The sequence below is a fragment of the Carassius gibelio genome, chromosome A2 (assembly GCF_023724105.1).
Source record: "Carassius gibelio isolate Cgi1373 ecotype wild population from Czech Republic chromosome A2, carGib1.2-hapl.c, whole genome shotgun sequence".
In the NCBI taxonomy this organism is placed as follows: domain Eukaryota; kingdom Metazoa; phylum Chordata; class Actinopteri; order Cypriniformes; family Cyprinidae; genus Carassius; species Carassius gibelio.
This window is the reverse complement of record NC_068372.1, coordinates 18,877,661-18,889,601: the sequence shown is the minus strand read 5'-3', so window position 1 is coordinate 18,889,601 and position 11,941 is coordinate 18,877,661. Positions and strand designations below refer to the sequence as shown.

Below are 11,941 nucleotides of genomic sequence, written 5' to 3'. Positions count from 1 at the left end.
TGTCGCTGCTTTCAATGATGAGCCAGAGTTTGGAAAATTTAGCTAGTTTTCTCAGTTATTAAATCAAAGCTTAGACTTTACAGTTCCTCTCCCATAAAATCTGCTCAATCCTCAAGGGACCTCAAACCTGCCACAGTTAAAGCTATTTCTAGTGATAAGGTCCTTTTATCTACAGAACACATTGTACTCGTGCCGTAGGACACATTTAGCAGATAATGTACCATTAGCTGCAAAAATAGGACAGCTGGCCCTGTGAAGAAACCACCTGTCACAAACCTGAGGCAGAATGTGACACCATCACCTGAGACCTGGCATCTTATATTTACTGCTGTTTATCAGGATGGGCACTGAGAATGCAATCACGTCACATGATCTTCAAGACAAAGACTCAGAGATCTAGGTCCAAGACAGTGGATAAACTCTATTCAAATATACAGTATATGCAGTGCTCTGGATATAGCTCAAGCACTCACTTGTTTGGATGTCATCCAGTCATCCACCAGAACGTCTTCCTCTGAATCACTTCATAAGGAAACAACATGTATTATTGCAAGACCACCTAGCCATTTAGAAACATACAGATTCTCATATTCACAGAAAGAAAATAAATTTACTTAAAGTTATACAGAGATTAAATGTGTACGTACCAAAATGACATATTTACAGTCTCATAAATGCAAGATGCTTTCATTTAGTACGGTGTACCCATGTCTATATGTCTATTGATATTAATAGATGGAAATGCTGGCGTTTTTATTTTAGGATATTTTTTATTTTTACAGCTTAAATCACATTCATTATATTAGTGAAGACCAAGACCCGTTTAACCCAGAATAAATTCAAAGCAGCATTATCTTACCTGTTCATATCTTGAACTTCATACTTTCCTCTGTAAAGCCTCTCTTGTCCAGGCTTTTCATAAACCTTATCGTTCTCTGTGAAGAGAATAAATCACGTTTTGTTTGTGGTTGAATTATATTTTGCAGTAAAAATGAAGGTGCAGCATTTAGTACACACCAAGAGTTGTTTTAATTAATTCAATTCAATTCAAGTTTATTTGTATAGCGCTTTTTACAATACAAATCGTTACAAAGCAACTTTACAGAAAATTATGTTTCTACAATATTTAGTAATAGCTTATAAGTGGTGACTGTCAGTTTGTGCATTAATATTTATTTATTTATTTATTTATTGGAAGATCAGTATTATTTTTATTATTTAAAAATGCATGATTATTTACGTTACTACGGGTACTACAGATGATTCCTACCAATTGTCACTTGGCAGTTTACCATATCTGGTCGAGTGTTGTCTGGGAACTTTCTAATCCGGGTATTTGATGTCTAGCCATTCTTTGCGATCATTGGATAAGAGTCGGAATTCTGTGATTTCATTGGATGTCGCGGCTGTCAATCATTAAGGTTGCTGGTCGTGGCAGCACTACAGACCGGCACGTGGGTGGGTAGTCGTTGCTTTTTGTATAGGAAGCATACTTGTATTTCGTTTTTTTGTAAGATAACGTTACCTGGTATCGAACTTTTACCCATTTTCACCCTCAGTCATTTTTTTGTAGCAACGAAAACTTTTACCCGTGCCTCACTCACCTCTCAGGTAAGAGAGTAAGCCTCATTGACTGTTTATATTATAATGTGTTCGTTTAAGGAATATAGAACTACAGGTTGGCCACCATATCCAATCCAATCCTAAATAAATACGTGTTTAGTTCTTATTTTAGCTGCTCCTTTACTCACACGCAAATGAACAAATTAAACGGGTGAAGCAGGTGCACCAAGTTTTACTTGTTAGTCATTCAGAGCGCAATATTAGGTGACGCCGTCTCTTATAACGTTAACGTTACATATATTTAGACTACGTTAATTAGTTTAAACTATATCCTAAGCTGTTTAGATAACAGAGATGCATATATTGTGATGAGTCAGTGTTTGGTTATCAGAACTTTGGTGTTTAATTACAATTGAGTTACACAGTAGAGTGCAAAAATAGTGTTGTTGTTGTTCAGTTGGGGGCGCTAGTTAATTCAGAAACGTTATGAAATGCCACTGAAGTTTTCAAAAAGTTTAACAGCAATACGTATTATGCATAAAATACACCTGTTAAGTACTTGAAGCCTGTTTTCAAGGCTGCAATCAGAACTCTTTAAAATGCTATCTCTGAGGTGTTTTATAATTTTTTTTTTCTGTTGGTTATCATTTAGTGTTGTGATGAACATTCAATACAATTGTTCTGTGAGTGTCTAATGCCATTTTAATTACATTGACCGTGTTTTGCTCATCCAGGAGATCAGCATGTCACCATGGGTTAAACCGGTTTGCCTTGTTCTTGTGGCAGTGTTCATGTTGTCCAGTACAACAGAGTCAAAGAAAGATGAAGCATTGTACTGTTCAGGTAAGTTGCATGGAGTTTCTTAATAAATAAACTAATAACAAACACACACACAGAGAGAAATGACTTATAATGCTAAAGTAAGTGATGATTGAGCTGGGAATTACAACAAATGTTTCTAGTAGTTAAATTTTTCCGTCAGGAGTGTAATTTTTATCTCTTCATTTTTCACTTTCTTTTAAACTGTCACGGCCATGTTTTTAAACATCAGTGCTCAATTTTTTTTTATATACTTTGGTCTTTTCCATAATTTTTTTATAACAAACTTTTTGTGAGTTTTATATACATCACAGAGTGCATTTTTATTTATTCTATTTTCTATTTTTTGGTTTCACGGTTTACTTAGAGTTTTTCAAAACTCAACATCTGCATAATCAAATTTAAAGGTACAGGTTGTAGGACCTGCCACTAGAGGACGCACTATCAAAACAATAACAATCGCATGGTTTGATGATGCTGAGGAGGAGTGTGGAATGATGGGATTTGTTGTCTTCTACCCAGCCCCTGATGGTCAACAAATCATGGATTTAACGAGAGTTCAACGATTTGCACGAATAGATTACATACAAAGTCAATGCAAAGACGCGATCAGACTATGGATCAGACGCATCCTCGCACGGGTCTAGAGACGCGATCCAGATCCCTGCGTTTTTTGGCGTTTATGCCAATATACAGTAGGTGGCGGTATGCATTTGATAAACCATGGTTGCAATCTGCCATAAAACTAAGAAGAAGAAGAAGAACTAACGTCATTGACAGGCGACTGCACTGCCCCGTGTCACTGTTTAGAATGGGAATTTTCTCATGATTTACAAGTAGTTGAAAACATTAAGGATTTTGTTAGTAATCAGCTGGATAAAATATATAACACTATGGATATTTTACTACAAATATCTTACAAATTGTACCTTTAAGTGCTATATTGCACTGATACCGTTTGTGCAAGTTTCACTTGTTTTTGTTTTGTATATTAAGAACTTAGTAGTGATGACTTTAGTATACAGTACAGGTCTTTAATCGATGGCTTTTTTAAAACTGTAATTTCAACATCTTAATATATTAATATATGCTAAGATATAAGCTAATACTGGATTAGCTGTGTCACGAATTCTGCGTATGGGTCACCATACTCGGCTTGGTTGAATGTCATGTCACATTAAGTTATTCTTAACCAAGAAAAGCAAAAGTGTCTCATAGGTTATTAATTTTACTGACTAGTTTTTCATATGAATCATCGATATAAAAGGCCAACATTAAACCAACACTGAAATGAACTATCTTGACTATCTTTTATGTGAATAGATTTCATGTCTTACTTTCAGAGGATTCTGAAGTTCATTTGTTTGGTAAATGTACTATTTAAATGTGCATTTCATTCTGGTCACTTTGCAGGACTAAGATTCTTTCAATAGAGCCCTGCTGGTTTCTATTATGGAATAATATTACTAGTATTACAAAATTATAAATCTTGGCGCAACTAATGCTAGGACCAAGCCCTTTTGGAGAGTCAAAGGTTGCAAAGCTTGATTCACATAAATCCTAGTTTAAGCTCCGCCCAGGTTTGGCAGTTGCCGTGGTATAATATAGTAAGCATGACTAAGCACCAGGAAAGAGATTTTACCAGAAGCATAACTAGTGAATTTTTTGCCTTTTTTTTTTTTTAACATGTGTTCTAGTTCAGATGATTTAAGTACATGCCATGATTAAAAATCTAGGCCTGATCATTAATTGTACAAGAAGGAATCCAGCATTATCTCATGGAAAATGTATATTTAGTCCTATTTATTGTGGATTGCAATGTTTTCTTCTATTTCCTGCAGGAAATATTTAGGTTTGTACATTGTCATAAGATTATGAAGCTTTTTTTTTTACCTTTTTGAGTACCATTCAATGTTTAAATGAATAAATTGATTGTAATGTTTTTTTCTTTTCATTTCTAGCCTGTGTGGCGATTGCAGAGGAGCTGAACTATTCAATCAGTCAAACTGATCCAAAAAAGACGATTCATGTTGGCGGATTCAGACTTAAACCAGATGGAAGTCTTACGGACAAAAAGGTATAATTCATTGTTAATGGCTTCAGAATCAATGTATCATTGTCAATGCATTTACAGTATCCTCTAAAGACGTGTCCTGTTCGTCCAGGGTGATACTGACTGCAAACTTTCTCTTGCTCAGGATAAATTGTGAAATAGTTCATCTATTGCTAGGATAGAACATCAATTTCTCAGTCTTTACCACCACCATATTCATTATGAGATTTTAGTTATATTATTAACACAGGCTAATCAATGTTTGAAAATATTCAACAATACACTGATAAGACCTGAATTGTTAGTTTCACTTTTTGTAATTGTAAATTGTGTATGTGTGTGTTTGATTAGTTGCCTTACATATCTGTAATTTTCTTGGTGTTTATAAGCTTGCTCTGTTTAATTGAGTAAAGGGAGCCCTTTTTACTGTTTCCTTCTCAATAGTGGTGGTGTCAGTGTGTAAAGGTCTGAGCCAGTGAACTATATGCCCTGACCCCTGGGATCCAGGGACTGTCATTAGGTGCCTGACTCCTCTATTGATTAGAGGTTAATCCCCTTAAAACGTAACTGCTGTCTAATAACAAGTGTTTGTTCAGTTCTGACTTTTCCCCTCTCTTATTAAGCCGTTTCATCTATGGGTAAAATGTTTGTTGGGATATGTAACGCGAGTAATGCTCTACCCTAATTAATTAATGAAGGGACTTGAATGGGAAGCTTAAAGGTACAGGTTGTAGGGCCTGCCACTAGAGGGCTCACTACCAAAGCAATAACAATTGTGTGGTTTGATGACGCTAAGGAGTGTGGAATGATGGGATTTGTTGTCGTCTACCCAACCGCTGACGGCCATTAATCAGATGATATTAAAACAATTACCACTTGTTCAACAAATATGTACACTCATGTACATTCAAACACAATAATTGGGCATACATAGCAAACACGAGTTCAACGATTTGCGCGAGTAGATTACATACAAAGTCAATGCAAAGACGCGATCAGACTATGGATCAGACACTTCCTCGTGCGGGTCTAGAGACGCGTGTGGAAGTGTGGAATGATGGGATTTGTTGTCTTGTATGCCTCATAATACTAATCTTGTTGATCGTTATAATAGCATACGTTTTCTGTAAAGATACGAATCAAAACAACTCGCCTGTCGAGTAAAACACAAGCGAGATCGGCATCTCTTTCTAGTTGAAGTTTGTCGCAAAGCTCTCTCCATCTAGAAAATGCAACATATTGATCCTCGCTCTTTATCTCCTCTTGTCCCCAACTCTTCTTGGGTCGTTTGGTTGACACGTATGCTTATGTTTATGGGGGCTGTCCTTGTCGACAGAACCAGTGGCAGACGGTAAACAGTAATTATGTGCCATAAATAAGTAACACAATCCACCATAAAACGTGCAAGAAGTAGTAAATAAGGAACTGCTTAAAGCAAGCTAGTGCTATTGTTAATAATCAGCTGGACAAAATATATAACACTAGCCTAGTGGGTTTTGGGTATTTTACTGCAAATATCTTACAAATTGTACCTTTTAAATTTTACTATTGATTTGGGTATACTGTTTGGGTTTTAAACAAAAACTACAGGTACTGTTAGGGATGAGAAAGAAACCTGTTAAATCTGTTATATCTTGCTTCGTTGCAGATGAAACAGTTGATTAATGAATTACTTAATTTTTTGTTTCATGCATCTGTCTTTTTTCTTAATTTGTCATTTATCAGCTCAATGAGGTGAAGTCAGGAGTTTGGGTTTTAATTGCATATTATGCTTTAAAATGCGGCTCAGGGAGCTGTAACGTGATTTTGGACACTTAAGTTTTTATTTTTCATTACAAAACGAAAGAAGCTAAGAGTGAGAGGCTTGTAACCATTCTAAAGAGAACGCTGCAGCTCTCAGATCCCACTGTAAAGTTAAAACAGTTTTGCACCCAGCTTGTCTGTACTGAATTATATGCTTGGCATATTTACTTATCGCACATAACCACCATCCTAGTGGAAATGAAGCCAGATCCATGTGCTGACTTCTTGCATCTGAATGTTTTGGTATTTGATTCCTGAGTATCCCATTTCTTTTCAGTAATAAGGAAGCAAAGCCGAAGCAGTGTAGCAGAACTCGCTCACTGTTCCCTGAGAGTGACTTCATTTTAAAATAAAGGCTAATTATAGCTCGTCAAATCCCTCTCTGTTTCACTTTTCATATTTGGTTTGGTTCACTTGCCCTGAAGCTGTAGGTGAACCCCTGCGATGTGCTTCATGTTTTTAGCAGATTAACCAAAGATAACCTTCAACAGCTTTTGCTAAAAGGTCAATTTATGTATAAATAAAAAATAAACAACTCTTGATCAGACCCTATATCTGATATACTGAATATGTTAAGATTTTTTAATTTTTAATAATATTAAAGTAGCAAAATGAGTCCCAACAATGATGCCTGACTCTCTAATGGGAATTCAGTCATGTATGGCATCCTTGTGAAGCCTTTTCTCTGCTTGCACCCCCCCCCCCCCATTCCTACAGAAATTCTTTATTGACAGCTTCTATTCAAACCCATCAGACTGTTACGAGGAGGAGTTTAATTCCCCTCCACTTTCAGGATTGCATGATAAGGACTCAGCAGAGGTTGTGGCACACAGCCTATCTTCTGCTAGATCCAAAGGATTCGATTTTTATTCCTTTTGGACTTTTGTGCACGACTGAATCTCTCTTCTTGTTCTCAATTGGTTAACCCAAAGTCTCCTACAGATTAATGAGTTGAATTTAGAAGTGTAATTGGTGGAGATATCTAATATGATCATTCAGATTTAGTGCCAAAGATGTTCTTATACACACATTGTATCCATAATGATATGGTTTAAACATCCAGCACCTATAGGCAAGCGATTAGCTCCTTCGTTCATAGTTATTCATATATTGTCTTATCTTGCGGCCCATCCAACTGCATTCAGCTTTTTAATTAAAAAGATGGGGGGATGTGAAGATGAGTTCCTGTCCTTCCATCGGACCTTTTATCTTATTTGTGACCAGATGGCAGCAAGCCACGGAAGCCTCTTTATGTCACAGAACCTCACAAGAGTAGAGGGGGTAGAGACGCCCTCATAATGTAATCTGTGAAACCGGAAGCATCCTTACGGTGTCTGAAAGGGGACAATAAGGTCAGGGATATATCTACATTGCACGAAAATCCAGCTCATCTGCAACCTGTCCTCTTTCCAATAACCCCTCACCCCCCATCCCGCCACCCTTTGACTGGACTGACAAGGAAGACTTCCTGCTTTGATCATTGTAGGGTGGAAGAGATGAGCTGCCCATGAGAACCAAAGGATGGGACTCCACTGTTTACCATAGACAGTAAAAGAAATGGACACAGCGACCCCATTGGAACTCAATTGAGACAAATGAAGCCCAGTTTTAGCGTTTTTTAGCACTTCCGTTTCTGACGCGCAGACTCAAACGAAGCTTGACGACGTCAGCAACCTGTCTGGCAGATGTAAATCTTCTAGTAGCTGTGCGTGAAAACTGCCATCGTTAATCTTGCAGAGTAGGCGAGCTTGAGCGGGGAGTTCTTTGTCGTGAGTGAGCAGGAGTAAGTATTCTGATTAATTATTTTGTATAGTATTTTAAAATGTACCGACAGTACGCCATATTAAGTTAATTGCCTGCGAGCTTCTCCTCTTGTCTGTACGGTAATGCGACAGAGAGCGGAGCGGTTATGACGCAATCGTTAGCCTATTTTTTACAAAAACTGTTCATACGGGGCCATAATGTAACATAGAAGGTAATGGAGCCCTTTATACATTGTCGTGTATCTTTAGAAATAAATAATGGACAAACAGAGTCTTCAAACGCCTCAGATGTAAAGTTATTCGCTGTCAAAGTGACGCCAAAATGAATGGGAGTCAATGGGAATGCTAACGCAAGTGAAGTTCTGCTAAAAGATGGCAGCCCCCACCCGACTTCAACTTCCGGTCGAGTTCCTTGCCCCTTGCTGTTTACCCTGCACTTGGCTGCTGTTGACAACTCCCCTCCCCACTGCTTGCACCCAGCTCTCCAGCCTTTTCACTCTCTCCGGCCCCCATCTCCCTTTCTCCTTCCGGGGGAGGCCAAAGGGGCGGGAGCAGGGTGTACCTTGACCTGTCTAGACACCACAGTGTGGTTTTGTTCTGTTGCCAAGGCAAGGGGGATCTACTTTTGCTACTTTGGAGATGCAGTTTAAAAGTCAGTGTCGTGGGGATGTTTTAAGATGGGAACGGAAGGAAAAGGTCATCTAAGTGACCTCAGTGCCCTACTTTTTTCTCAGTTTTTTTTCTTTCCAAGGTTTGATTTTAGTAACTCAGTCAACGAGGCTTTCTGTAACTTTATTCTGAATTCTTTTTCTGATAGGTTCCTCTGGCTAGGTCTGAGACTTACTTAACTGAACTGCTGGAAGAAGTTTGCAATAGCATGAGCGATTATGCTCTCTATGAGGACCCGGACACCAAAGAAAAGAGTTACAAGAGATTTGCACCAAGAGGAAATGATGGTGGGAATTTTCCAGATATTAAAAATTTTAAGTTTGATGGACCAGAGAGTTCTAGCGCCTTAAAGTTTGCAGTGAGTATGAATTTTATATATTTGTCATTGAGTATATTATTTTTTTATAACAATAAAAAGTGAGTTTCCCAATTAATGGTTTTTCAGAAGGTTTTTCTGTGTTTTTTTCCTCCATATAAATTGATATTGTTTTTGTTTTGTTAAGTTATTGTGACCATTGTATAATGTACCCTACAAATCGATTTTTTTATTGCAATATTTTTTCTTTAAGTTTTTTTTTTTTTTTTTTCAATTGTTTTATTATTATTATTATTATTATTATTGGTTTTAGTATTTATACATTAAATGTTATTGTTGCCGTGTTCATTTTTATATACAAATAATCAATCTCTGGGGCATATACTGTACTCTTGTTTTTTTTTTCTCTTATGTTTTCTGTACAAGATGACTATTTTTACACCACAGTAAAATGATTAAATGCCATTTGCCTGTAAGTTGCCTCGTTAACCATCCAAGATGGCAGACTTGCCAACAGTTTAGCACTAAAGATGGCTGCTCATTACTGTATTTTTACTGATGTGATTGCTGATTTACTGTAAACGTGCTCATAGAATGCTAACTATATTTTTTAAATGTTGATGGCAGTGTGAAAGCATTGTGGAAGAGTTGGAAGATGATATCATCTCTCTCTTCGCCAGTGAGGCCGGCCATGTGTCTAAGACTTTGTGCAGTGAAATATCAGGTATTTATGTACAATGCATTATACCTTCTTTCATTCAGTTTTAAGCATGTTTACACTGAAAACCTGAACAATAGTGTTGTCTTGATTTGCACTGTGCATAAAGTGTGTTCCATTTTTTTTAATGCACTTTTCTAGTGCTTTTCTACATACAGATATGAATGTGGTTTTTAAATGATTGGGATTTTTTATTTTTTTTTGCTTGACATTAAACATGCTATTTATATTGTTATTGTTTCTTCTTTTTAAAATCAAACTTGTAACTTTGAGATATTTGATCTAAATGTAGCTTTTTCTTTTTACATTATGCCTCTTGCACCATTCACTAATTTGCAGTCCTGTAAAATCTGCATGAGACATTTTGCTGGAATTATTGTAATCAACGTCTAAATTTACTATGTGTGATTATCTGAAATATTATTATTGCTTACTGGGAAAGTGTATAGAAACTATTAAATTAATATGCCCTATGTAGAAATAGCATTCCCTTAATCTGGTGTGTGTGTGTGTGCTGTATAAAACTAAGAAGTCACTCTGAAATAGGATTTCAGTAGCATTTTTATTTTTGTTTGTATCAAACGCTTACATAATTCTATGACTTTTTGTTTTCTTCACATATCCAGGTCACTGTAAGAGCTCTGTTTTCCAGCACCGCGAACTTTAGTTTCACATGAGCGACTGCTGAAGACCTGGAGACACTTAAAAACCTGGACCAAAAAATTAAGACCTCAAACATTTTCCTAATGTGTATTATGGTTTAGAATTATTATTTTTTTTGACTAAATTATGATGATAAAAAATTATTTGACGTTAGTAAAGTGTATTATAACTGCTTCCACTGCAGATAAGTGGGCACCCTCTTCCTGTATTAAATATATATATTTATAAAACTACTTGACTACATTGGTGTTAAATAGATTTTATTCCAATGACTTGTAATTGACATGTTTAATTCCGTAGTACTTTTTAAACTCAATTTAGTTTCAGTGAACTTGACATGGCATTCATGGTATTACCATTGTGATTTATGAAGCACTTACCTGTGATAAAATAAAATAAAATATTTCAAATAAAGTGGTGAAATTAGTCATTTGTTTTCATACTTGCCACATTTTATAATTCTGAATAATTTCTGAGGAACCGTTAACAGGCCCATAAGATTCCGTAAGTACCAAATCGATTCACAGCACTTTTTCTTTTCTTTTTTTTTTTCTTGTTCTGATGTCCCATATCTGTCCAAGTCAGGCTATTGAACATGGCCGCTGGGTAAGCATGATGGCATGCCTTTCGCACCCTTCCCTCACAGCTCCCTCCATGCAGAACCACGCATGCGCTGCTGTGGCAGCAGCACAGGGGCAGGTCCTGCTTTGGGAGAGTAAAGGAGCAAGAGACGCCATCATTGTTTAGCTCTGTGAGTTGGTCTGGATATGGGTGTCAGCCAAATCACTGAGGGGGAAAATTACAAAAATTGTTGCATTGTTAAACAATTCTGCTCTCTGTGCACCTTGGGGAAAATGTTAGACATCACAAAGATATATTCAAGAACCTACATGATGACTGGTTCTTTTTGGGAAATATAATGCATGGGTGTTTCAGATGATCGGTTGATGTATTTATGAAGTCCTTTCTTTTAGGTTTTTGCTTAAATTTAATGCATAATCCAAAGAAAAGTAGTTTAAAAACTTTATTTAACTCCTTTTTAATGAGTGTAGACTAGTAACATTGGGATTAAATCACTGCCCTTGCAAGGTTGCACCCAAAAGCCCTAGATCAGCTAATGAAACACCAGAAGAGCAAAGTTATGCAATGGTTGAAGGCTGTTTACATTAACATGAACTTTGCTGTTCTTGCAAGTTTTTCATTTCTCAGATCACTTTTTTTTTCTTCTCATACTAAACTGAAATTTTAAATGCATGTAACTATACCTCTGGAAACAGCTTGCTGTTTAAAAAGTTGGTTTTGTTGTAAGCTACAAAGTAGTTTTTCTATTGTTTACCCAGCTCTGTGTATGTGCATTTTAAGTATGTTACCCGATTAAGTGTTACCAAGATGCACTGGGCTGTGACTCAAAACTAAGGGAAGTGGACAAATAAACATCAATTTCCCACGCATGCAAAATGCTTTCATGCTAGGTAGAGCTACTTGTCTGCTCTGAAGTGGGGACATTCCCAATGAATGTTTTTTTATTTTTTATTCTTGATCATGTCAACTGTATGATTAACCATTTAGTACAA

The 11,941-nt window shown here is 36.6% G+C and overlaps 1 protein-coding gene across 1 annotated transcript; it reads left to right on the top strand.

Moving 5' to 3' along the window:
* The first annotated feature begins 1,365 nt into the window (after positions 1 to 1,365).
* Positions 1,366 to 10,781, top strand: LOC128029582 (protein canopy-1). The gene is made up of 7 exons (XM_052617398.1): positions 1,366 to 1,458; positions 1,574 to 1,611; positions 2,298 to 2,406; positions 4,344 to 4,459; positions 8,819 to 9,028; positions 9,614 to 9,710; positions 10,331 to 10,781. The coding sequence occupies exons 1-7, from the start codon at positions 1,398 to 1,400 to the stop codon at positions 10,369 to 10,371; spliced, it is 672 nt and encodes a 223-aa protein (XP_052473358.1). The 5' UTR covers positions 1,366 to 1,397; the 3' UTR covers positions 10,372 to 10,781.
* The last annotated feature ends 1,160 nt before the right edge of the window (positions 10,782 to 11,941 follow it).